This window comes from Lonchura striata, chromosome 2 (assembly GCF_046129695.1).
Source record: "Lonchura striata isolate bLonStr1 chromosome 2, bLonStr1.mat, whole genome shotgun sequence".
Taxonomy (NCBI): domain Eukaryota; kingdom Metazoa; phylum Chordata; class Aves; order Passeriformes; family Estrildidae; genus Lonchura; species Lonchura striata.
In genome coordinates this window covers 101,322,847-101,350,559 of record NC_134604.1, presented here as the reverse complement: position 1 = coordinate 101,350,559, position 27,713 = coordinate 101,322,847, and the positions used below count along the sequence as shown (strand labels likewise).

The window sequence follows — 27,713 nt, the reverse complement described above, 5'->3', positions numbered from 1 at the left end:
CATGATGCTTGGGGGTGTTTGACATAATCTTCTTATTCACAGCTTCCTTTGATGGGGAAAAGCACACCATCAATCTTCCTTCTGTAAACAGTGCATCGTTTGTCCTACGCTTCTTGGAGAAGCTCTGCCACAGCCTGCAGTGTGATAATCTGTTCAGTAGCCAGCCTTTCAGCCCTTACATGGGATGTGCACATAGTCCTATGGAGTACGACAGGAATAAGCCAGGTAGTGTTAATCACTTGTTGTTTTCAAGTGCTGATATTTCTGAGAAATGTGGGCACTTTATGAAATGCAACTTTTTAGTCTTTCTGTGATGTGAATTGCTTGCAATTAATACACTTCAGTTCTTAGTGAATTGGTTCTAGTGTGGAAGTGCTTTGACAGTAATGGATAGGTCATACCACATGTGCAGAAATAATTTTGTTCAGCAAACTTCTCCTTATAGGCAAGCCAGAAAACATATGTGCTTTACCACCGTGATACTGCTAAAAAGAAAAGCTCAAAACTTCACATTTCATTTGTTAAATTTATGTTCAGCTCATAACCTAAATTTACCCAAAGATGCTTGCTGTCTGTGAGAAGGCACTTCCCCTGAAAGGGAGTTCAACACAAGTACAAAGTCTTTTCTTTCTCTTTTTACCTCACTTAGGGGTGGCTCAAAATTTTTTACCTTCTACTATGTACAGTCCACTCATCTAGTAGAAAAATTTGTGAAACTGGCTGCTTGTGAAACTTTATGTGAGTCCAATACTTTTGCTGCACCAGGAATGTAGAATCAAGGGAAGATGCAATTACTTGCCCAAGATCTCCCAACAGGTTGTTTGTAGGACTTGGTATTACAAGTCCCAGGATAAGCCAGCTGAGATAGCTTTGTTGTCACAAGTCCCAGGATAAGCCAGCTGAGATAGCTTTGTTGTCAAGACAATTTCACAAGACTTATACTGGCAACAAAGCTTCCTCAGAGATATTTGATAGCTGAGTCTGTATTCTGGGTGCTGGTGCAGAATTTTTTTTCCTCTTTCCAATGCAGAAATTATGTTTATAATTCTATCTATTCTATGAAAGTTCTTAGTTTTAACTATTCAGGAAGGTAGACAGGATCAAGGTTATCCAGCTTTGAAATTTTGTATTGAAGTGACTGAGTCTGTGTGACACAAGAAATGGAAGGTGGATGGCTGATGTCTGTCTTTGCTTCTATCTCTTGGCTTAGCCCATGAGCAGCTTTATGCTAGAATAACAGGTAGTGACTTTTCCTCTTCACAGCCAAAGAAGAAATACCTGAAAACAAGAGTGCTAAACGATACCCTCAGGACTCTCCACCATACACTGCTCCTCTTTCCCCTAAGCTTCCCAGAAACGATGCTCATCCATCTGAAGGTAATTGCATTATGTCAGAATTATATATGAGGATTTTTTATGGTTTCAGTATTTCCAGTCAAAAAGGACTGAGTACAACATATGTATCTGGTTTGTCTCTAGCCTTTGACAGGTCAGGGTGGAAGTTATGTTACTTATTGATCACTGGCACAGATTTTGCACTTAGGGAAGATCTACTGCAAGTTCCAGCAGTGCTTCTCCTAAACCCGCAGCCTTTTCTGTGAAGGGGCTCAGGCACACAGGTGACAGATGAAGCTTCCTGCTCCATGTAGAGCTACTGAGCCTAATACTAATTGCCTTGAAATGGGTTAGGAGATAAATTGGAAGCAACTGTTAAGTCTAGGCTGGGTTCATTAAGTGAGTAAGGATGCAGTTTGATGATACAATTCAGCTGATTGTTCAGTCACACAATTTATGGCTAGCTGCTAGTGGAAGTTGTGCTGCTCCTGCTTTCCTTGCCTCCTTGTCCCTGCAGTGAGTCCTAGCCCACCCCCAGCTCCCTTTCCCTGGCTGGGTAGTGAGCTGAAGCAGTCAGCAAAATCACAGAAAAAAATCTGGTGTAGTCTTGTTTGACTTCTCTGGAGTGACTCTCTGTGGACTCAGATGAGCACAGGGAAGGCTTGAGTGGAAGGCAGCCATGGCCAGGGGAGTGGTGTGACCCCTCTGTGACAGCTCACTCTTAGTTTGGTGTAGTTCACAGATAAAATAACACTTTTTCCTGTGCTGCAGCTCAGCTGCAGTAACTGAGCACATGTCTAGTCTTAGTCTGCCTCAGATGTGAAGTAAAAGCATCTAGGTTTAAATGTCACTGAGAGAGACACAGAAAAATGGTTGAGTATTTGCTACTTAACTGTTTAAGACATGGTAATTGGATGATACTGACTTATTCCATCTGATACATACTTTCTCTTGCAGCAAGTTACTTGCACATAATTTCTGAGGGCTTTTTTGAAGAATAATGGGGATTAGTAATTTTTTCCACCTTTTTTTCTTTCTTTTTGTTTGTGACCTTTAAATAATTTTCTATCTGTTACCATGAGTGGGGGCAGGATATCTGTTCTGTGCATATTAAAAAGCCATAAGACTGCAGTTAAAGCAGAAAAGGATGTAAAATTAAAATGTTTCAAATGGTAGCTTATTTAAAGTGATACATTTTATTATGTGGTGTATATATAACATATTCACATTTTTATATTTCCTGTAGCTGTTATTATACAGTTCTTCATTGATTGTTGACTTCTGTGTCTTCACAAAAGAAGTTCTGGTTTAATTCCAGAGATACATTATATATCTAAGTTATATTTCTGGTACTAACATAATAAGTGTGGAGCACTTAACACTCAAATTAAGTTGTTTCATTTGGAGCAAAACAAATGTATAAGTAGATCTGCAGTATCTTGTAAGAAATCTTACTCAAGTAAACATGAGTGCACACACTGCTTTTTATTCCTTGTTTGCTAGCGGATCTTCTACAGATGGAGTCAGGGTACCCTTTAAAATACTTTTTAAGATTACTAGTTCATTGTAAAATGCAGTTACTTGAATAAAAAGTAATTAAAGTAAGTATTTTTCCATCGTTTCAGAGGTTTGAATTTGTACTTTGTATATTTTAACAGGCAGAGTGTTCTCTAGCATTGTGTGTTTCCCATTAGGACAATGTCCTCTGCTGAAAATCTGGAGGCAATTTTGTAGCGGTCAGTCATGGGTTGGTTAACAAGAAAGATCTGCCCCTAAAAAGTTCTGGTTCCACTGAGACACAGTTGTCTTAAAATAGTTGTTTTGAAATATCATTTGAAGGCAAAATGGATTAATTGTGGGAAAGTCTTTCAAACAGCTCGTTTTCCTTCTGATCTGCTCAGGGATATGCTTTGCAGGTTTCGCTGCCTTTCTTGCTCACCAACAGTTTCTTCTTAAAGTTACGAAAGATAAAGAAGGAGGGAGTGGGGAATAATTCGGACTCCCTTTCCCTGAAAACAGAGTGTTCCTACTACTGTGTCCAATTACATCATTTTGTTATGTATGAGACAGAACAACTGGCTTCTAATTCCCAGAAGAGCCTCAAGAAAACAAAACATCCAGTTCCTGCGAAGGCTTCAGTGCCTAAACAGTCTGCTGTCATCCCTACATTTGAAACTTAAGGCCCCTTACTGGCCTTTCATTAATCTACCCAGAGGTCAGGCATTCTGCAGTGGAACCTCCCATCTCCTTCCATACCTCTGTTATTCACAGCTGCTCAAAATGCTGAGATAGGCAAACTCTGTCACTCCATGGATTGCAATGCTCCATTTCCTGGATGCCGATTTTGCTGCATTTTGATTGTAGAAAAGCTGGATAGATGGATTGGAAAGTGGATTGAATACTATAGCTACTGAACAGAAAGCCTTACACAAAAAATGATGGGAAATATATGCTAGCTTTTCCACCTTGTGTATATGAGTTTAGCATTTACAGTAAGATAAATTGAAATGCTGATGTCTTGGAGGAAAAAAATCAAGAGTTGATCTTTCCCAAACCTAGTATTTGCTTCGGAATATATAACATCAGAGGGAAACTTGGGATATAACTGGAATGAATGCAATTAAGTTCTTTGGTAATACAGTCAATTTTTAACATTTTTTCCTACAGAAATCTTGACAAAGATAATGTAAGCCAATTATTAAAAAACGAAAAAAAACCAACCTTTATTTGGTTTCCTGCTAGTTTACCATAAAAGCTTTAAAAATGTTTTTTCTTATTATGTTACATGGAGTTGGCTGGTACATGCTTTAATATTCCAGTCGAAAGTCTCTGCTGGGGAGTGTTGCCTGCAGTGTTTCATCCTACCTTTCAAGACTTCTGAAATCTGAATGTATAGGTTCAGTCAGTTACACCTTATGCTCCTTCATACAGCTTTGCTGTTAATGATTTAAGGTATCACTTCTGCCTTTCAGCCTTTCACTGAGATGTGGTTTCATTCTCTACAGCTCTAATTTTCCTTTGGTTGGGTACTTTTTAATTTTATAGTGTGCATCATTGACTTTATATCTTAAAGTCTCTCTGAAATTCTGTGGAATGACACCTTTTGTTTTTAATCTTGGTGAGTTGCTTTAAGTACTTCTGAGAAATATAAAGGCTTTTATTTTCTTGTTTGTTTTCTTCAAAAACCTCAGTAACTTCTTCTTTGCTTTTGTGATTCAGGTCTGACAAACTAGAACATTTTGCAGCAGTTATTTTGAAAGTTATTTGTATGAAAGAGAAGGACTTGTATCCATAAAAGCTTCTTTATTCCATGACTGTCAAATTTAGTAAAAGGTGTTACATCACCTTGCAGATAAGGAGTCCAGGAAGACTGGACATAATGATACAGGAGCTGGCTGTCCTCACATGCTGAAAGACAAGCTTGCATTGAAGAAGACTGTCCTGGCTGAACAGAAAGGTTTGGCTGGAACTCAGGAAAAAAAAAAGACTTTGGAAGAAGGGGCAGGAAAATCAGAAGGACTACAAGGATGCTATTAGGTTATTTGGGGCGAAAATTAGCAAGATTAAAGCCCACATAGAATTTAATCTGGCTACTGCCATAAGAGACATGAAAATTTTTGTCTCATTTTTCTCAGCAGTCAGGGGAGGGCTAAGGAGAATCTCAAGCCTTTATTGGATGTTCGGGGAAACAAAGTGATGAAGTTTGAGGAAGGCTGTTTGAAGTACTTTATGCCTCCTTTTCCTCTGTCTTTTGTACTAAGTTCAGTTGTTACATGTACCCAACATCCTGAACTGGAAGGTAGTGATGGAAAGCAGTAGTGATTGAAGCCCCCACAATCCAAGGGAAAATGGTCACTACTTAAGATGTGCACAGGTCTAGGACCATATAAAATCTGCCAAGGAGTACTGAGGGAGCTGGTGGAAATGTTCACCTCCTTTCACCTTACTGTGCTCTACAGTTGTGTGAAAAGAGGTTGTTGGGAGATGGGAATTCATATCTTGTCCCAATTAACGCTTCTCCCAAGCAATAGGGCAAGAGGAAATGGCCTCAAGTTGCACGTGGAGAAGTTCAAATTGGGTATTAGGAAAAGTTTCTTCACTAAAGGCTTGCCAAGCATTGGAACAGGCTGCCTAGGGTTGGGTCATCATCCCTGGGAGTATTTAAAAGACACGTAGGTGTGGCTCAGTGGTGGACACAGTGGTACTGGATTAACAGTGGTCATCGTGGCTTCTTCCAGCCAAAACGATTCTGTGGTTCCATTCTGTGGTTCTGTGGTCTTGCCTTACCGAATTCACTCAGTAGGGAGCTGGCTCTCTGAGAGCCTTTAATTCCCTTTCATGGTTATGCTGTTAGAAGGTCAAAATACACATAACAGTTCTTCACTGTACTTCACTTCAAACAGGATTCAGAAAGCAAACCTGAGATCTCATGAAGCAAGTTGAAAGCATGCTTGAGAAGGTCACTGGGTTATTTAGGAAAATACTCTTCCTTTGGTTTTAATTTGGCATTTGCCCAATAAATTCTTGAAAGTTTTCATATAAAAAAGGTAGTAAAAAGCTTGTTTCAGGAACTTGTTTTGCAGAACATACCAGTTCTTATTCCAAAGAATATACTGCCTCGCTAGCATATGTTTTATAACTTCAATAGAGTTATTTTCAAGATGGTAGTGTGGGGCTTACACTTCTGTGAACCTGTTAGCAATATTTTTCCAGCTTTTAACTCTCCTGCCAAAGCAGCATTTGTTTCATACAGATTTGTACATCATGCTTCCAACTTCTTTCTCGTGCTAGATTTTGTCTGTTACAAACTGAGGAGAATATCTATGATTGCTAGAGAATGGAGTGATGCTCCTGTTGAGTTGGGTTTTTTCCCTCACATAGCATGCTTCTCTCAAACAGACCTGAATTGGGCTGAATAGGAGTGGAATTTTCAGTAATGAAGCAAACCTGGGTCTCATGACCCAGGGAAAGGGACATGCTGAACTCCACTCATGTGGCTTAGAATCAGTATTGACAGACTTTAAAAGTTCACAAGTCTTCTGAGTAGATGTTGTTTTTCTTTTGTAAAGAAAATTTTATAAATTTGCTGAAAAGACACAAGAACTAGAATATTGTTATACTCCCCCAACCTGAGACTTCACTTTTTTTTTTTAACTTGCTCTGTGGGTTCAGGAACTTACCTGTATCTTTAGCTTTCCAGAATCTGCAGTTAAGAGACCTTGAAACCCTGCCCTATGCAAAGAACTGTGTGCAGATAAAGCAGGGGATCAAGACATGTAACATTAGTGTGCCATACCAGGCACTCACAGCCTCCTGTGGCTTTGCCTGTAACCTCTTCCCTTTTTAATAATGGCACCTCTCTCTGAATCTGTTGGGGTCCTTAGATAATAATTGTCCACTTGTTTTCTTTATGAAGTTAGTAACTCTCTCTGCTGTTTAGAACTTACTGAACAATTGTTAGTTAACATGACGGGTTTTTTTTATATTAAAGTCTTGCAAAATAAATGCTACATAATATTAATTGTTGTCTTTTTAGTGATGTGTTTAAAAAGCAATGAAAATTCTTGACTAAAATTATTTGATGTATCAATATTTACAGCAGACAATTTTATTATGAAAATTTCTCTGTCATTTCTCTGCTCATAGCTTTCAGTAAGTACAACTGAAATGATTAATGGAAGAATGTCTCAAACTTGACATATTAAATCTTTTGCTACAAAAATAATGTTTGAAAATACAATAAGAGGCCAGTGATTAGTTGAGGAAAGGGACTAATCCAAATGATTAGTTGAGGAATGGGACAATCACTGTCCCATTCAGTCTCAGTGATTGTTTCACAAAAGATTTGTTAACAGGATTACAATCTGTCAGTACCTTCAAGAGAACATAGCAAGGCCTTAAGTAACAAAAGTGTAATGTCCATCACCTTGAACATATTGATGCTTGCTTTTTGTGTAGCAGAAACATTGCCTATAGAGGAAAACAGCACTTCCAAAGATCACCGATTTTCTGAGGATTCTATGGATTCTGCACTTAATTCTGTAAATCCGTCAAACCCAACCTGTCGAAATTCCACAGAGTACCGCACTTCAGGAAATGCTGCATATTACAGAAATTCTCATCAGCCAGCAACTGCTACCTCAAATTCAGCCCCAGTCCTGCGCAGGCTGTCCCTGAGCTCGGCTGGCAGCAGTGGTTACTATGAAGTCAGCAGGAATCGGATACAGAGGCGCATTGAAGGTATGCTGTCACACAAAACCTTCCAGAATATGTAGCTGCTTCAATTAACACGCAGAGTTATGAATAAAGAAGTTCTTTGTCATTGGAGATCTTGCATATGGAGTAAAATGTGCTGTTGCCAAGCATGTCAGGCTTGCTAATGTAACTGCAAATACAGAACTCAAGCCTGTTAGTGTTAATAGTGTCGTGCAAGTAGAGAGGTCTTTGCTGCTGCAGCTTCTTCTTGCTTCTGTGATGGATGCTGCAGCAAGCCAGAGCAAAGAGGGATAGCTATATGCAGCTCGCTTCCTGAGCATCTTATCAAGTATTGCCAGGTTGCTGAAATACAAGGATAGGGTTTCCCTCTGTCTGCACATCTTCACTTGCCTTTGCCTCATTCCCAGTTAATAGCATCTTGTTACCCAGGAGCCAAGTACAAGTAAAACTAATCCCTCTAGGTATGTCACAGTGCTAATGTTTGTGCTGCTGTATTTGCAGTTGTAGAAGTCATTTAAAGACAAAAGGCACCGTTCAGTAGTATTAAAAGGAAAATAAAGCATCTTTTCATTTTAATATATTTCAAACAATGCATAATAAATGCTGTAAGGTAATATTAAAGTGTCTTATATGAAATGAAATATGTTATCCCTATACAAACTAGTGATACTTCTTCTTTTCACAATAATTTTGTATTAAAAGCTGCAAGCTCCACAACTGGACCGGATTTGAATTCACTAAAAAGGGAACCTTCAAGAATAGTGAATAAGGATCCTTCCACCTGGTCAATAGAGGAAGTAGTGCATTTTGTGAAAGAAGCTGATCCACGGGCACTGGCTCCACATGCTGAACTCTTCAGGAGACATGTATGATGCTTGTCCATTCTGTTCTAGTAGATGGACAGTTGTGTCATGTCTGTGAGTCTGTTTGCAGCTGGAGGTGGAGTAGACTCTCCTGATATATTAGAGAGAGAGGTGGAAACTTGCTTTTCTACCTGAAACCCCTCCTGCAGTCTATTTTCTTTCAGTCTTGCTAGACTAACATAAATAGCCACCTCTTCCCAGTGTATGTGGAATAATGCCAACCTGGAAGAGCCCAAGTTCTGGTGGCCAACATCCGTGGCACCCCTGTTCTCCCTGGTGCCTCTAGAGATGATGGCGTTGTCATGTACAGTGTGGGACACTCAGTCTCCCTGTTTGGAGACAATCTTCTAGAGCAGAGATGATGTTATCCATTGTTACCTAGGCACTTGATCATTGATGCTAAAATTCTGAGAACTGAAATAATGCATCTGTTTGAGAAAACAATGTCTAAGGGTTTTATAGGTCTGACTAGATATTATTTTTAGAGACAGAAACTGTATCCATTTGTGGTAGGTTTGATTTCCCCTATTTCTTCTTGCTGTACCTTTCTATGGTAGATTGATCAATAAAGAGCTTCTTTCTTATTTTATTTCATATATGGCTCTCCAAAAAAAAATTTGTTTTCTCTTTAGTAGTATTTCACCCATCTCCTGCTCCAGCTCCTCCTAACAGTTTAATATCTGAGTAAGCTGGATTGGAAGGAAAAATCAAAATAACTTCTGATGGAGATTCCTTCTTATATTTTATTCTTAGTTATATAACAACAGTAAATGTCACTTGTTTTGTTAATGTTTAAAAAAGTAAGACAGTGTTTCTCTTAATGGTGCTTTATGGAACTAATTGCCTGTCTATGGTATGTAATGATACTAACAGCTTAGGACTGTCATATTTCAGCAGCTTCTCAGTGAGACAGTTGAAATCTGACTAAGTTGTCCTTGGTCTTGATCCTGACAATCTCTTTGGTTCAGCATGGAAATAGATCTGTCTAATTTCCCATATTTAGATGGTCTCTAACCCCTTCCTTCCTTCATGTGACCATTTGCACATGCATGCCAAAATCCTCCCACAGCTGTTTTCAAGGTTCAGTGCAAGGCCTTGGTGCTTGGATAATTTAATCTCTAACTGCACAGATCTTCCTTTGCCGATTCTTTTTATTTTTGCCCTTGACCCATTCACTTTTTTTCCTGGTTGGAAACGCTAATTCTGAGGACTGTTTGGTCAGTTTCTTTTATTTACTATCATTATCTTTCTTTAACATCTCAAACACTTCATCACACATTAAAAAATACTAAAACAAATTAAACTTCAGTGGTCATCTGTAAATTCAAACTTACAGTTCCTGTTTTATATATAGTAGATATATTTTTACTACAGTATAACCAACTATAATGCACTTTCCCATTTTACCATGCAGCTTGTTCAAGTAGTTGTCTGTTGTGTTTATTCTCTTCCTCCTGCAGGAAATTGATGGGAAGGCACTACTCTTACTGAGGAGTGATATGATTATGAAGTATATGGGACTGAAACTGGGGCCTGCCCTAAAGTTGTGCTACCACATTGAACGACTTAAACAAGGAAAGTTCTAGCCAGTGGGAATGCCACAAACGTGTGTTCGGATCACACCAAGCTCTCAGGTTCACAGCCATCGCCTTGATTTGAAACGCTTTTGCTGATATAAACCTTTATTTTTTGAAAGTGGCCTCGAATTGTGAAAGAGACATTCAGGATAAAGGGGGGGAGGGATTTGTATTACATTCTAGTATTTTTGCAAACTGTTTAACAGAAAGTTGGCAGGGAAGGACAGTTGATCATACTGGGTCTGGGCAGGTCTGGTAACAATGCTCTCTGAATCCTCAAAAGTGTGTTCTGTGTTACAGGCTTTAGCCAACGTGTTCATATCCAGAACCAAAACAGCTGAATCCCAAAGGGAAATAATAAATTAAACCAGCATCAGGTGTTAATATTTTTTACCGGGGTGGCTGTAAACTTTTATATTGCAAGAAAATCTTAAAATAGAAGATTTCATCTCTGTAGTGAATATTCTGGTCTTTCAGAAGAGAGGAAGGGAAATGGAAGAGAGGGCTTAATACAAATATAAGCTTTTATAAAGTGTGATTATCAGTCCTCTGGGAAGTTATGAGGACAAATGTATCATATTGTCAGTTTAGGCAGGCAGTAAATATTTCTGTTTCATGGAAGATCGTATTGGCTGTATAAACAGCCATTTCTGAGACAGATTGATTTCACTGGAATAATGTATCCACATATTAAACATTCCATCTTTTTGCTAAGATCGGCATGGATGTGTTCATGCTTTTTATATGTACATGTGTATGTGTCAGGGAAATACATACTATATAAAAATATACATACACACTGTACATATATTTTCAGTTTTTTAATGTGTACTTTGCACTGTGCCAGAGAGAACTGTACAATTTCTTGTTGTTTTTTTACCAGTAAATTTAGTTTTGTATTACTTTCATTAGCACCTGTTTAGTTTGTTCTTGGAGTCAGAAGGTGACAAACAATCAAAAGGTGTTTATTCATACAGGCAAGGTCCCTGTACTATGCAATACTCCTGGTTATTCATCCCTTAACTCTGAGCCATATATTCTGATATATATTTGGAAAGACACATTTGGTTCCAATGTTTTGGGTTTATATTTCCTGTGAGGAAGTGCTACTATGTAACTCATAAACCTTTTTTTTGGGTAAAATTGGTGCTGTTTGTATAAGCTGCAAGAATGAGTGGTGATAATAAAACAGTTTGTTGTCACTGCCAGTTGTAAAATACATCAGGGACAAGAAAATATACTTTCTGTTTAGGAAACTGAATGTACTGTATGTAATAGTCAAGTGATAAAAACTGTTTGTTAGGGAAGGTGTATTCCTAAAATGGTAGGATTTATTGTATTTCTTAATGCCTTTTTATATGAAAACATACAGTATAAATGTATTTTTTACACATTCCTTTTTTGAAAATTACTTTCTTTACCCATAGACTGATACTCAACAGATTTCAGCAGAGGTACTGCTAGAAAACAGCAAATTTTGTGACTCACAAGTCCAAGTATTTTATTATTTTAAGTGACTGCAATGCAATTTCAATTCAGAAAGTCATTTGGGCCCTGAGAATTGTTTTTGTTATTACATCATTAGACATTTGACATTAAAGTTTATCTGCATCAATTTGTTTTGCATATCTTTCATGGTGCATGTATGCTTAGATGATACAATACAGGCATGCTTTTTATAGCAAGAAAATATCAGAGCATTGATTGAAGAAACAGAATATTTTCTCTTGGTGTTAGAAAAATATTGGCTTAACTTTCATATGGTTACACCAAAAATTATATATTAATGGAATCATCATGCCCTATGTGTTCAGTATATTGTTTATACATATATATAATTGTATACTACTTCTTCTATGTTTTATTATGCTGAATTTGGGTTCTTCAGCATAAAAAGATCCCATACAATTTAAGTGGAAGTAATTGACTGAAAACAGCTTTCATTTTTTACGTTGCCCTTGGCATAAGAAAAACAAAGATGTTTGAATTTTCTATTTGGTCTTTTGTACATGGCACTATTATGGGTATAAATATTTGTTCATGGCATTCTGTGTACCCCTGTGCACAAAGATAACTGTGATGTTTCTGCACCAGAATTTCGCTGTGTGCTGTTGCGTCAGATTCAAGCATTCAGAGTCTTACAGCAGAATATATTTTTTATTCTTTATTTTCACTGGGATGTTCTTATCTAGCAGGAAAAATAAAATAGTTTGTTCATTGTTGTAAACTGTCCGTTCTGTTTGATGCTGTGTGGATGTGTGAGTGCTCTCTGCATAGGCAAGGGTGGCTGTCTGATCTGGCACTTGGCAGTTCTTGACAGCTCATGGAAACATCTGCAATAAGGAGGTTTTAATGAAAAGGGTAACCTTGTTCATCTGAAGCAATTAATGTTTGAATTTGGGTTGTTCTATGCTTTTACCTAGTTATTCAACTATTTTGTTTGGTATATCTCATTTTGCAACTTAAAGCTTACAGAATTCTCATATAAACATGGAGGGGAAGAGACTGATAAAAACTGTTTGTGCTGTGTTCAGATAAAGATATGAAGTATTTTAAATCAAAGCAGTTAATGGCAGTAAGTTTGAACTTTGTAGACTTCAAGCTTTCTTATTTCTGTGATACAGAAGTCTCTTGTTCCAGTGACTGTTAGCAGCAATCAGCCAGTGCCTGAGAAGGAACTTGGATTGGGTTAATGGTAACCTCACAACCATCTCTGGCAGTTGATGAAAATTGGAAGTTGGCAGTATCAGTAGTCCAGAGGCATTTTGGATCTGATCTCTCCCAGAACGTACTTCATATGTTTTTGGTGCTTGATATACAAGACAATATGATTTAGTCTCTTTGTTTCGCCAATTTGCTTTTCTATCAACATGGATTCATCTGTTTATCTGGTTTTGTAACTTTTGGTCATCTTGGAAGACAGTGCCATAACTCTGTGCATCGTGGGACTATTGGAAATTAAAATACTGCTGCCTGGGAGGACTAGCAGATCTAAAAATTATTTTTGCAGAACACCTTTGCAATAGTGGAATTGAAGAAGGCTGGAGGGTAGACTGTGGCAGTACACATATTGAAGGACTTTTTCACACATATGTAGGAATGACAAAGACAGCAATATCATATTACAAATGCTGGCTTGAAGGGTGGAGCATCTTCCCCTTTTTTGTTGCTTTAGATAAAAAGACACCATTTTTTATTTCAGGTGGTAGACACTGGCACAAAGATGTTAATCTGATTACTCATATTGGTAGGAACTCTTCTTCCACTGCAGTCAGGGATAGAATTTGCAAAAAGTGATGTTTACCTTCTCTGTAGCTCTGACAGTTTTATGTGAGTCTGTGGATGTGATTATGTAAGCCCTGAACATGATACAAAAATTCTAAATTTGAGTATCTCAAATATTTTTGTAGGGGAAAAATGAACCCTGTGTGAGGATGGCTAAAATCTTGAACTTTTAACCTGATCAGATAAAAGTTTCTTTGTGCTTGTCTTTCCTTTAATTTAAGCTGAAATTCAGAGAACTGAAATACGGGTACACTGAGGCAAAGCTGATATTCAGTAATTCAGCCTTTTCCACGTTCTATGTAATGAGGTTCCCCATCTCATTCAGCAGTGGGCCCAAGTTTTCCCCGGTCTTCTTTTGTTAGCTATAGAATGTTGTCTATTTTAATGCAGAATCATGGAGAGAATCACATTTTAAAAGGGAGTGATAGCAGTATTTTTTTCTTTGATTGGCCAGCTAGTGACATAATAGAGTAAAATGAATGAAGAGGTGTGAATCTCTTCTAAGTAATGAGTGTCTTCATCTTTTTGTCACTCTTTCTGCTGAGTTGAGGCTGTGCAGAGTTACACACTGGCTTGGCTTGAAGAGGAAAAAAGAAAAAAGAGAGACCTCCTTGAGATCAATTTCAAAGGTCATATATTCCTCCTCTCTATCTTTATTACATGTAAAACCGTGGGAGTGAGTAAGAAGTGCTCATTTGGAACTGCCTAAGAGTGATGCAAGGAGGCAGAAGCTGATTTCATGTCCATTTTAGTGGTGAAATGATTGCTGCTTCTTTTTCAAGACTTGATTATAATCTTTTGCTCTCTAAAGCTTACTAACTAGCCCATAATCCTGGGATTGTGTTCCCCAACTGTCAGTGTTCCTGTTGTTTCAAAGGTCATGCAGAGCCATTTTGAGATTTGCTAAAATCTGAAGAGTCTGTTGTAAAGTCAGTGTTGTGAGTCTGCAACTGAACACGTAACATTTTATATATATTTCTAGGGTTTTTTAGTGTGAAAACTGCAGAGATAGGGTTGGGGGGTTATTTAATGGTGAAATATTTTGTCATTTTGTTCTCTGATGGTTTGTTCTAAATAAATCTCATTATTGTGGCTGTGGTAGATGACGGGAGTCCTATGAGTACTTAAAATATGCCATTACAGTGATCCAGCAAGCTTTTGAATTCCTCGCTGACATAATCATCCATCCCTGTCCTAGCAGATAATTTTGATTAGCTGTAATTTGTCCCATTTGAATCAGAATTTGCTTCTATCAGCTCCAGAATCTCCCAGCCCTGCTGTACATGCTGAGGAGTCCTGCAAAAGCTGCTTCTCCTCATAGCATTATGGACCACTGCTAGTTTTAGTTCAGCTTTCATTGACTGCAGGGGAATTGTTTAGCGCTGATAGCAAAGGCTGCACACCTCTACTTCTTTTCTTTTTAAAATACATGAAGGCATTTTCATCCACAGAGATTCACTTTTCAGCATCTGAAATCTAAGGCCTTTGAGGGCAAACAGCACAAGCAAGCAGATGCCAGCACAAGGGGAAGGGGAGATTGCATCCCATGTTGTCTGAACAGACAAGCGTGAACAGATGTACAGCTTGAAGCTGGCAGAAACCCTCTCTGCCAATGGTTCCTTTCTAGTTGTGACAGCTGGAAGAAAACGAATATGCCACAAAACTACCATAACAATTGCCATTACCCTGTGTTGACTGTCCCAGCTCTGAGGTACAGATCTGGAAAGACAGACTCATCTACCCTTCCAGGCAGACACTAAGGCAATTGGCAAGGGAGTGGGAAAAAACATAATGAATGGTGGTACACCTTAGAAAGTCTGGTATTCAAATGCAAGATATCATGATTTTACTGAATATTTTCCCTTTCTCATATTTAGTTTTTTTCAGTAGTTATGGAGGCACTCTGTTTCCCCAAGCAATTGGGCTAATGCTGTCTAGATTACCAAGAGTGAGGTTTTCAAACAGGTCTGAACTCTTCCACAACTTCCATCTCTCCAAACTAGTGCTGCAGAACATGTTTCCTCTTACTGAAGACCCTTTAGAGGGAAGTATCTTCCCATGTGCTTCTTAATCCTGCATGTTATGAAAAGTAAGGGAAGGAGTCTCCAGCTTTTGCTTGCTTTATCTCTGATGTGCCAGTGATTGCTACTGATTTCAGCCCTTGCCTGGGGATGTACATGGTACTCTGTTATGAACAGATGCCTCTCACCTGCACAATGTTACTCAAGGTATGATCTAAAAAGTGCTTTTCTTTTTAAGTCCCTGTGCTTATATGAGCAAAATTGTGAGAAATTAATAAATAAATGCTCAGTTTTAGTCAACACTTGGTTTGTACTTGTAATGCTTGTACTTTAGGGGTGAAATGGAAAATGATTGCTAATAATTTTTATATTGGAACATAATTGCTTATTAGGTTCAGTGGGTAATGGGACAGGGGGCAGGTTTTGTTGGTTGGTTGGTTTTAGTTTGGGTTTTTTGTTTTTTTTTTTTTTTGGTTTGTGGTGGGGTTTTTTTGTCTTCTTGTTTTTTTGCTGTTTTTTTTTTTAACCTGACTGCTATCAGCTGTTTCATGTGTTTTCAAGAGGGCAGCTCAGCAAAAGGGAGCTATATTGCTTTCATACATCTTTGCATTCACTGTAATATATTAATTGTAATTGCCTGGGTGGTGTTTGGCTACAGGAAATGAACAGGTTGGGGAAAGTTTAAATATTTTGAAAGAAAACAGAAATGCAAGGCTGGGATGAGTGATAGGGTTTGCTTGCAATAAACATGGGAAGAAAAATACATGAAGAATGAAATAATGGAAAATTAGGAAAGAGAAAACCAGGTGGATATATCAAGATAAACTGTTTCAGATTCATAGATGATTTGTGTCTTTGACTGTGCATGTTAAGTTGGGATTTTTAATGGGAAAGTTAGGAATAAACATTTTGAACCATGTCAGGGATGTGAAGTCTTATCCTGACATGCTTTTATCTGAAAACAAGGGATGAATCCTTGTAATTACCAACTCAGTTTTTTGGACATACACTCTCTGGCCTTTACTTGTTTCTTAGATGCTGCTAACAACTCATGCTTGGTATGACTTCTTTTAAAGCCAGACCAGTTGAGGAGCCAAAACCTGGGAATATAGGCTTGGGTTTCACTTAATGGAACTTCATTTCTTGATGTCATAGTTGTCCAGACTCTTTCTGACTTTAGTCCATGGGAGTTGAGGGTATGAGTGATCTGACCAAATACCAACATCTGCTTTACAGAGATTTCTTGACTCTACTGGTTTTGTTAGCCAGTTTGTATCATGGGAGCCTCAATACCCATTTCAACTTAAGCACATGACCTAATTCCCCCCGTAAAGTTTTCTTCATTGCAAGTAAGCTGGAACAGCCCTCTTGCTCGGCTCCTTCATTGCAAGACCTAGTTGGCATTGAGAAGCAAATGTTCAGATGCACATTACAGTAACCAATGTTGGCCAGGTCCCGTGTTCTACCACACAGGAGGGCTGGCTTTAAAGCCCAGTTGTTCAGAATATCTAGCCAAAATTCTGTCTATAGAGAATATTTGTGCTTTCTTAGATCTTTGTTATTGCACAGACTGCTGTGTCCAAAAGCAGATGGCAAGCACTTAAATGTTCTGTTGGTGTCTTTAAACCCCACTCTGACCCCTTTACACAGATACAGGTGATCCTAGGTGACTGTGGCATATGCATCACTGGGCTGGAAGATTGAGTGTGGTGGCTTTGTGTCATCATGGCTGAGTGGTGGAGGGTCTCTGAAGGGTAGGTATATGCTCTCATGCTGGACTGTGCTCTGTGGACCAACTTTCAAAGTACTTATTTTGAAACATTTGTTAAAAAAATAATGTACTTAGCTTTATAACTTTGAATGCAAGTAGGTTGGGTTTGGGGTTTTCTCCTCCATAAGCAAGAAGTTACTTGTGTATCACAAACTTCAAAAATTAATAGCTTTCCTGTGCTTATTGGTGGTACTTTTAGGAGTTTTCTTTGGGTGCACAGGCTCCACAAAGAAGGACCTCCTTGTGCCCAGTAGCCTGCCCTTGGACTGTGAGATGCCAGACTATGACAAATAATTGTCTAACTTTGTTCTGAAGCAAAGAAAGATGGGAACTTCGTTGATGAGGATGTGGTGGGAAGGATGATACTGAACAATGCAAAAAATGTGACCATTTTGAAACAGCTGTGGCCTAAGGAACATTAGTTATCCCAGGAGCAAGCTGGGGGAGACACAGGGCGATACAGGGATGCAACGTGTCTGTTACCAGAGTTTCACTGGAAACACAGTTCCAAACAGTGAAAAAATGATCTTCCACTTGGAAAATAGTAGAAATAGTCCTTCCTTCCAGATACTTGATTAGATTGTACCCGCTGTTTGCTCTTTTAATTTCCATATCTTAGTTTGGAAGAATCCTAATAATTTCAGTACTGGGATATTATGGTATTATTCTAAGAGAGCCTGGGGTATATGGGCAAAAAGCAGTACTAAATGTTTTAGCTATTAGTAATACTTCTACCCAAACATGAAGAAATGTTTCAGATGGTTCAACAACAAAACAGATTTTCCTAACAGGATTGCAATACCATGATTTTAACAACTGTGGAAAATAGGTTTTCCACACTAAAATTGGGGGATTTGCTTGTGTGTCTCAAACTGCCCCAGAGTACTCTGAATTGAAAACTTCAGCATTAGGGGTATGTAGTATAATCTAAGAGAAATGCAACTTTAAATAGGAGGAGGAAGAAGCATTGGGGGAAAAAAAGTGAAAGGTGAGTGAAAAAAAGGAAATTGCACAAATAACATTATTAATGTCACTGTGTTAGGCTGTCTGCCTTTGGGAAGGCAGGAACAGACCCCAGAGGAAAACAAGGTCCTTGACTTAGCCCTTCAACATGTTTTTATAAACTTGAGCACAAAAACAAAACATCTGGCAGCAGGATATTATGCAATGTTGTTTTATGCTGTTTTCATTGTCTAATATTCTTCATGAGAACTGTTAACAAGTCACTTACTATTGTCAGATCACAGTCCCAAGTTGCCTCTGTACAAGTGAAGGGGCACAGACTTCTCAGATTCATTCCCTTCCATGTCCATTGGCCACTTCTCTGCCAAATGGTTTCCCCTGAAACCTTTCATGTGCATGTGTGTGAAGCTGATCCTTGAGCACCTATGGGTCAAACCTCTGCAGGGATGTGCAAGGTGGTGCAATCATCCCAGTGTTCTTTCTGGGAGGCCTGAGCAGAAAATGGGTAGAAGTGGTTAAAAAAAGTGAGCACTGATTGTGAGACATCATGGCATACCAATTTTACAGCAGATAGGAATGTGAGTGGTAGGAAATACAGGTCATACATGTTACCTCAGGCATGGGAAAGGCAAAACCAGCTACCTTTGCTCTTCTGCTTCCCTTTGCATTTCTGCTGGGATGGTTTTGCTGCCCCTTGTCCCCTGCTGTCAGGGCAGGAGGAGCAGGAGGAGCATGCACTGCCTTGCGTGCTCTGCATATGTGGTTTGATATATGGTCTCTGCCAGCCTTCACTTTTTGGCTGCCTTCAGCCCAAGAAAGCATTGCCCTCTCTGAGCTCAGTGCCTGTCTTTCTCCCTGCTCTCACCAAGTAGCCTGAGCAGTGTCTTTGAAGTTGATGCCCTTCTTTTCTCTCTCTCTGTCAGCAGCTCATGGCTAAAGGCTGTCGTTTTGCTTCTCCCTTTGATTCTCTGGCTGGCTGCTTGCTAACTTCAATAAAGGTGCAACACTAAGAGGCTTGGATCTTGTCTCAGCTTCCATTGCCTGCTTTCCTTTCCATATTCTCCACCTTTTCCTTGCACTTAGAGTTGTCTGTGCCTTACCTGACTGCTTGGTGTCCTCCCAACCCAGAAACTGCCCAGTCCAGGTAAGTTCCCTGTCTGAGAAGCTGCTCCTTCTTCTTTTGGATTAATTTATTTTCCTAACAGCTAACTCCACACGTGAAAGCCTTAGGTGTGCACACCTGGTCCTGAAGCTGTGCTTTGGCAGCACGGGGGAAAGGCAGTCGTGTGTAGGAAAGCTGGTACATCTGAGAACTCCTTCCCCCGAGACTGCCCTGTCTCATGGCCTTCATCTGAGATGTGCAGCCCTTCTGCCCACCTTGGGTTTTGTTTCTGGATTCCTGCAAAGCCCTTGCCTGACAGGGGGAAGAGAGCAGAGGGAAAGGCAACAGGACCCGACAACCTTCTACCCTCTCACTCACTCCCTAATAAGACCCCACACCCAAAGTCCAAGTCACATGGAGACTGGAGCCAACCAGGGGCGCCCCTGAGGGCACAGCTCCTCTCCCCCTCTGCTCTCTCTTTCCCTCTCGCATATACTCATCACTGTAAAATGTCTTCCTCCTACCATTACAGCTTAATGACTTTCCCTTCAACTTCACTAGAGGTATTAATGTCTCCATTAACAGCCACCAGAAATGGAAGCTCCATATATCATGAGTGTAGCTCTGCATCCTTCTCCTCATATAGAAGTTCCAGAAGCAGTTAAAATGTAGCCCTGTAGAAAATTAATGGCCCAATATACAAAATCTGTAATTGCTGCTAGAGGCGAGGAGGAGGAGGAGGAGGTGAAAGTGCTCAATCTTGGTGTAATTAAGTACTTTGTTCTATGGCCACTTCTCCCCCGTGCTGATGGGATGTTAAGACTTGTGCTTTACACATGAGGGGGGTGGGAGGCAAGGCCCCTACTTAGCATCATTTGCCCAGCAGAGTTCAGCAGCAGGAGAGGTGCCAGTGTGTGCCTCCTCTTCCCATGGCACAGCCTTGAAGCCTGAGGTTGCATGAAATGGCAGCAGGCTAAGGCAGCTGTCCTAAGCCTTCCTGGGAAGATGCTGTTGAGAATATTCCCCTGCCCCTGCAGTTCGAGCAATGGAAAAGGCAGGCAGGGTGGCTGAGCCCTGTCTGCTCTGCTTATCCATCTCTAGGGGAGTGGCTCCAGCCTGTGTCACAGGCTCTGAGGATGTTGGTGGCAACTGACAGTGGCAGGGAGCCTGCCCATCTTGGCCCTGTGAAGTCAGGGAGGCTGTCCTGGAGTGGCAGAGAGGGATGGTGGGATAATTGGAGCCTGCTCTGGTTTTCCTCAGCCCTGCTTCAGAAGGAAGATGCTGCAATTACCCCTCCAAGGGACTGGGGCAAGATGCAGCCACATGGCTGCTGGTCTGGTCTACTGTTACAACCAGCACCAGTTGGCTTTAAACTCAATTTGTTGTCCCCAGGCATTGGCTGTTTTGACAGCACTTGTATGGGTTTATAATGTCATAAAGCTGATTTAGCCTTATTTGTTGTCAGGGTTTCTGGAGCCTGTGGTCTAAATTCAGTTAAACCAGACCTCTCTGTGTGCAGAGTGGGCTGGGAGGTACCACAGCACTGATGCTCCCAGTACAGGCTTCTGGAGGAGAGGAGGGAAAAGCTGAGCACCTGCAGCCAGTGCCACCAACAAGCTCTGCCTGTCCCAGCTATCAGCAGTAGGGCAGCAGTGGATGGATGCCCTCTCTGCCTGCTGAGGATGCTGTGGGGAATGATTCATGAAAGGACAGCAAGGATTTGTACAGTTGGTGCAGCAGATGCCACCACCAGTGTGAAACACTTCTTTAAAAAAAAGAAATTAAATTTCTTTTGAACTTGCTTCTGTCAACTGCAAAATAAAAATGACAGTGGCCAATTCAGTGACCGCCTTATTTTACTGTGGTATAGCCCTGGAGAAAATTCACATTATCAGAAGGTTTTTTGACACTCTAGAACAGGCAGGCTGAAATAGAAGCGGACAGTGACAACTGGGATGGCCATCCCAAGGGACATTGAAATCCTCAGCCTCTGCACTGCAATAAACAGATGACATATTTTATTAGCAGTTTCTTGGAAGGAGAAAAATGAAGTAGCTGAGTATTTTAAATAAAAAAAAAAATACTTAAAAAAATACAGTCAGATGACTAAACATTAATGAATCCATCAACACTTTAGGCTTTTCTGAATGTTGTCACTTTTGTCACCTCAGGGAAAAATAAAAGGCTTTAAAATGCTTAAAAAGCAAGAGTTTGACAGAACTGATGCTGTGCTATGTGAAAGTCTTCCTTTTTTGTATTGAACAAGAAGGCAGTGATCCTTCAGCCAAGGAAGAGAAACATAATGCCTTTCCTAACCTCACAGTGCAGATTCATTTTCCAAATACTGAACTGGTGCCTGCTGCTATCAAAATTTGCAGCAGATTTTGGCATAACACTGATGCCTATGGGTGTGAGAAGAATTGAGACACTGAAGCTGCTGCTTTGTGCAATTTCTCATTGTATGAACAACTGCAAAAACCTTCCCAAAGCTGTCCAAGAGGAGTCTTAGGCTGGTGGCAGCGAGGCAGGCATAGTTAGCATGTGACAGCATCCAGTTGGCTTTTTTTATTCAGATAGTCCTGCTGCCCTGCAGGAACATGTAATTTGAAATTGCAACAAAAGTTTTCTACTGGTATAGCCACAAAAAAAAAAAAAAAAAAAAAAGCAGGACCCACCAAAAACTGTCCTCCTGCTCTCACATTTGTCATTCCATCAGGATCTCTTTTTACCAGCGAGCTGTGTGAACTCTGAAGCCCACGAACAGTATTTCACCTCCACCTCATTTCTACAGACAAGTGCAAAACTGTAACCTAGCAGAACTTTATTTAACTGTACATTCACATCTCTCCATTGACATGGGCAGCTTTGTACACTGCTGAGTGATAAGTTACACAGCTTTGCATTGATATCAGCCATCAAAGAAACTTAGGAATCCAACAATAAACAACTTTTCCGTATAGCTGTATTCAGGCTAGGAAAAATTATGTGATTCTTTTTTCCCCTCCTGCCCCCTGGCAACCAAATTCCCCTTTTAGGCTTTTCTGTTTTAAATGACTGATAACATTACTTAAGACGGTTTGCTATGGGTGTCTCACAGTGAACCTGTCTTAGGTGTGCACTAGGCTGGAGCACTCACTCTGATGCTCTGCAACACTGCTGCAGGACAAGGTAGTTTTTCTTAGCCTACTTTTTTTTTTTTTTTTTTTAAGATTTTAGGCTCATCACAAGTCAGTTGCAGCGCTTTGCAGCTTACAGGCATTTTGCACAACCTTCTTTGTAGACTGAAAGCAATTCGGAAATGAGAAAAAAATGCCACAACCAATTAGCACGTACAAACATTTATTTTGAAATTTCCATTCCAACTGTTATGAAGAGTTACATCATCAAAGCACTTTATGGCAGTGAAAATAGCTCTTACCCCTCTGACTCATCCATTACTCCATTAAAGCTGCAAAATGTGCAATCTGCTTGAAAAATAGGTTGCTTTTTATTCAGTTTCCCATGAAAAGTCAAAATTTGGTAACAAAAAAAAAATCCAAAAACGAAAGAAAAAACCAAACCAACCCAGCTTATAGGGCCTCTACATCCAATCCTCTCCCTCTTCCCCCAAAAATAACTTACAAAGATAGTTTAAAGTTTTAAATGAGTTTAAAACCGAGTGCATCTTTTTTTTTTTTAATTATTTTTTTTTCTTCTTCTCATAATAATCTTAAAATTCTAAAAACCCATAATTTACTTTCTTGGAAAAAAGGCAGCCAGCCGTTGCTTCTTGATTGGAAGAATATGTATCTCCGGCGAGTTCATTTTCTTTAGCTTTACGCTCCTGTTTTTGACGGGTTTCCTGAGGGCCTCGGCGCTGTCCCGGGGCTCGGGCGGGCTCTTCACATCGTAGCACTGCAGCACCGAGTCCTGGGGCAGGTCCCTTTTGAAGGAAAAGTTTTTGGTGGAGACCCCCGACAAGCCCTTGATCTTGCCGCAGAAGATGGTGGGCACGGCATCCTTGACGGAGACGATGACTTTGGCTGTCTGCGATGTGCTGACGATCTCGATGTTGTTGCCGGCCTTGGGCTCGCAGCCCGCCCTGCCCGCCTGCTCCACCAGCCACTTCTGCGGCTGCCGCAGCAGCTCGGCCGCCCTGCCCGCCGCCTCCGCGGGCTTGCACGGCCCGAACGGGGCGGCCGGCCCGGGCAGCTTGTCCGGGGCGGGGTGGGCACCGCCCTCGGCGGCGGCGGGGCCGGCCGCCTCCCCGAGCGGCGCCCCCGGCTTGCGGCAGGAGGCGAGGGACAGGTCCAGCGCCCCGTCCTCGGGCGGCGGCAGCGCCTCGCCGGCCCGGAGCGCGGGCGGCCCCTTCATGGACAGGTCCAGCGCCTCGTTCTCGCCGCCCATCTTGATGACAGTGTGGCGGCTCAGCTGCGGAAACTCCCGTGGGTGGAGAAGTTCGAAGGGCTTCGTCTCCTCCTTCTCCAGGGGCGTCTGGGTGCCCTTGCAGGAGTGGGGGGTGAAGAGCGGCGGCTTGGGCGGGTCAGCGGCCGCCTTGGCCTCGGCGCCGTGGGGCACAGGGATGGGGACGGGGATGGGGATGGGGATGGGGACGGGCAGGGGCACGATGACGGGGTAGGGCACCAGCAGCGTCGCCGGCGGCACCAGCGGGGACAGGGGCGAGCCGAAGGCCTGCGGCGGGAGCGCGGCGTAGTCGGGCGGCGGCTGACAGGGCGCTGAGCCCAGCGCGCCCTGCGAGGGAAACAGGTCCTGAAGGACGGCGGCGAATCCCGGCGTCTGGAAGACCGGGGGCAGGACGGGCTCCTGCGCCGGGCCGGCGGGCTTGGGGTCCAGCAGCTGCGGCTGCCCCACGGGCGTGGCGCTGCCGGGGAACAGGCCGGCGTGCAGGGGGCTGGCGGGGCAGGCGGCGCCCGGCGGCAGCACCAGGGGCGAGTTCAGGTGCTGGAAGACGTGCTGCTCCAGGAGCACGGGCAGCGGGACGGGGCCCTGCGTGGTCATCACGTACGGGGTGGCAGCATTGGCGGCCGGCATCTGTGGGGCTGCGCTGCCGGCCACCTGCAGGTGGATGGGCAGGACCACGGGGCTGTCCCCCAGGCAGATGGGCTGCAGCACGGTGGCCGCCACCTTCAGCGCCACCCCGCTCTGCGACTCGGCCGGTGGCGTCAGGATGGAGGGCGCAGGGACTGTCACCAGCGGCGAAAGGGCTTTCTTCATCAGGTCGGCCGAGTTGATGTTCCAAGCCTCTGCTGTGATCAGCTGAGCCACCCCGTTTTCCAGCTTGTTGTTGGCCATCGCCGAGGGTGAGTTGGTGACATCCATAGGCAGGTTGGGGGCATCCTTGTACAGCTCCTCCATGTCGCAGGGCTTCTTGGTCTCTGCCAGCACCACCACCTCTACATCGCTGTCAGTGGGACCCGCGACGGCTCCACGCTGCCAGCAGCATCAGCACTGACATAATTTGGCCTGCAAGCCAGAAGCATATTTTAGGCACCACATAAATCTCTTCCCTAAAATAATATTTGCAACTGCCTTTAAAGACCCTATCACTAAGGAAAAGCCATTAAACGTTTCCACACTTGAAGCTAACGGCCCCAATATACAGCGTACTATATATACAGAGATGCAGGATATACATACAGAACTGAGTGTTGTGCAAAACATTTTGGGGAACTTATATTTAGCCATAAACACATACTTAAGGACTGCCTGCAGCCAAAAAATCCTCTCAGTACAGCCTGAAACAAGGACTCAGGATGCCCATTCCACATTTTTAAACACAGCTTCACATAATGACAATGCATGTCAGCGCTGGGTGACAGCATGGTGTTTTAACTCAACAGAAGCCCCAAAACAAACATTTCTAAAAATACTGCAGCCATGAAATACTCAACCATTCATGAAGGGTACTTCATTCCCCTTCAACGCTTGTCCCTTTTTCCTCCCACAACTGTTGTGTGCAGGATCAGAAAGGAGCATGGCCGTGCAATGGCAAAGCGAAACCATCCAAAACTCCAGTCTCTACCCTGCCACAGAACTAGACAGAGATAGTAACGTGAACCAGGCACCTGATTCATTAAAGACCTGGGGAAAAAAAATGAAAACAACTTAAAATCCAGTTTGACAGCCCTACTCTTTATATCAACCAAGCAAATGGCAATTAAAAATGGCAGGGATTTTTTCTGTTCATGATCGTGGTGAAATATGCAGCCTTTTCCCCCTAAAGATCAACATTTCCCTGTCCTGGGGAAGAAAAAAAAAAAAAAGTCAGCAAATTAATGGTACATGCGTACATTTATTTAGAATGATAAAAAATTTCTGCCCTGTGAGCTGCTGCCAGCAGACTTTGGCTGATGCCTGGCTGCTTTGCCTGGTGCTGCCCATGCCTCTCCCAAAGTGGGAAGAGAATGCTGCTGTAGTAATAATCACCATGGAAACTTGTCCAGTTTCAACTCTGTTACCATGGGAAAGCACCAGCACACCCCAAATGTACATTTTTCACCAGCACACAGCTGAATCCTGCTCTCTATGAGCAAATGATGTGATCACCACTGCCCAGCTACCCAGGCCCATGGGAGCAAAGCACTTCCCTATGTCCTGCAGGCTCTCTGGTACTGGGATGACAGGAGATGACAGGGAGAAATTGCAATTGTCTGGGTGAAAGGCCAGCTTGGGGATGTGCCTGAATCTAAGAGCATGTAAAAAACTCCTTGGCTCTGGTGCTTACATAAGTGGTTTGCTGGCACAGATGTTTTGTAAGATCAACAAACCTGCAAAGAGGTTAAAGAAAAGGGGAAAAAACAAAAACCCACAAACAGAGGCTAAAAAATGTCCAAGGCAAGGAAGTGGGAAATCTACTAAATCTCTCCTGAGACCTGTAAATCCTTGGATTTGGCAGTAAGATACTACGGCGAACACAGGACTACCTACAGAAATGCCAGGAGTTGGTAGCAGAAGCTGGTTGGGGGAAATGCTAATAATTTATCAGGCACATCTGAGTGCTTAAAAAGGATTTTTAAAGGTAAACACATGAGTCATTTATTTCCCCCTTCTGCTGCTGGCTTAAGAAGAATAATTCTGGATTTTTCCCATCTCATGAAATGTTCTGCAGAAAAGATTCAAAATATAGGGCTGGGGGTTTGGGTTTTTTTTGTTTGTTTGTGTGTTTGTTTGTTTGTTTCCTTTTTCTCCAGCTTTGGCTGAGACAGATTACAGGAAGGCAGAGATACCCAAGTGCTGAAAACAAGAGCAAAAATCAAATGTCTTATATAGAAAGTGACAAGTATCAGAAAGAAAATCATTGGGCCGATGTTGTTTTGGAAATAAAAAAAAAAAGAAACAGTAATTGTTTCTAAAAATAAAGACTGTGAGGAGACAGCTCAGCAGATTAAGCTGAAAAAAACAGACATCGTCATTTCTGTTAAGGAATTAAACAGCCATTTTCTACTGCTCTTACATAATTTCTCCTCCCTGTTTTTTCAAATGACCATTCTGGTCTCTGCAGTGCACACCAGCATCTTTGCTCCTCCAGCTGCTGCAGCACAGCTGAGTGTTCTGCACATCAAATTGCCTCTTCCCAATGTTTCTGTTTGCTTGAGAACTGCAGTGTTTTCATAGAGAATTAATGATCTGGTGGGGACAGGAAATGACCCCCTGTTCCCCTGGCAAAACCATTAAACACTAAGATACAGAAAAATTAAGATGAAAATTACGCTGTGTAAGAGACTTGAGGGATTAGCATGCTGTAGGGGACCCGTGGAGAAAGGGACAGATCAACACTGAAGATGAAAGTATAAAACATAATAAAATTCCCCCATTGCTGCTTTAAAAGGCGACAGGGCTGGAGGCAGAGGAAATACTGAGATGAGAGGAAGAAGAGCTCATCTATCACCCTCAGAAACTGTGGAGAAAAGCCTGTAAGCTTGGCTGGTTTTTTTCAAAGCACAATTAAATATTGTTTTCCACACTGAATCCTATATGTGCCTGGGATCTGTAAATAAACGTTGTTGGAGCCTCTGGGAGTGCCCCACCCTGTGAGGGGAAGGACACAAGAAAGGTGAGGTGCAGCCCTTGACCCAGGTTTATGGGTTTGGGGTGGATTTTTCCCCCACTTCACCTTTCCTATGTAGAAGTGTACCTTTCTGTACTTCCAGTACACCTGCTTCTTGAGCATTTCATCACTGCAGAAAAAAAAAATTAACATATATAAAAAAATACATATACATAAAAATATTTCCTGATCCTGCCCACAGCCTGCAGTTCAGCGGTAGCTGGCTGCCAGGTACAGTGGAGTCCAGCACAACTTGATCCTGCTCCCTGTAAAGCTATTTTTAGTTTCATTTGGGAGGGAATCCCAGAGCTGTTAAACATGTGTTAGACTAAAAATCTTTTATCAAGGTCAGTAAGCAGGCAGAGAGAAAAGGATCCAAGTCCCCAAAATTCAAATGAGGAAACTTTGAAGACCTGAGATCAAGAGACAGACTGAAGTTGTCCAAAGGTGTTTTGTAGTTCTTGGACTCCTTTTTTATATACTATGTACATAGCATACACCATACAAACCCCTAAATCCTCATGGAAGGGACT

At 41.7% G+C, this 27,713-nt stretch overlaps 2 protein-coding genes across 5 annotated transcripts in view; one reads left to right on the top strand and one right to left on the bottom strand.

Annotated features, from left to right (window-relative positions):
- Positions 1 to 12,087, top strand: part of SCML2 (Scm polycomb group protein like 2) — a 72,430-nt gene extending 60,343 nt beyond the window's left edge. The window contains exons 11-15 of the mRNA XM_077781623.1: positions 43 to 225; positions 1,264 to 1,377; positions 7,294 to 7,575; positions 8,254 to 8,417; positions 9,875 to 12,087. Coding sequence (XP_077637749.1) covers positions 43 to 225; positions 1,264 to 1,377; positions 7,294 to 7,575; positions 8,254 to 8,417; positions 9,875 to 10,000 — 869 coding nt within the window. The 3' untranslated portion in view covers positions 10,001 to 12,087. The remainder of the gene's footprint in view (positions 1 to 42; positions 226 to 1,263; positions 1,378 to 7,293; positions 7,576 to 8,253; positions 8,418 to 9,874) is intronic.
- Positions 12,088 to 22,455: 10,368 nt separating this feature from the next.
- RAI2 (retinoic acid induced 2) overlaps positions 22,456 to 27,713 on the bottom strand; it is a 44,422-nt gene continuing 39,164 nt past the window's right edge. For 3 of the 4 annotated variants that reach the window (XM_021532320.2, XM_077781621.1, XM_077781622.1), the window contains exon 2: positions 22,456 to 24,596. In XM_021532320.2, the coding sequence (XP_021387995.1) occupies positions 22,866 to 24,488 (1,623 nt within the window). In that variant the 5' untranslated portion in view covers positions 24,489 to 24,596 and the 3' untranslated portion in view covers positions 22,456 to 22,865. Of the gene's footprint in view, positions 24,597 to 25,024; positions 25,215 to 27,713 lie in introns of all 4 variants that reach the window. The other variant, XM_021532321.2, reaches the window with a different exon arrangement.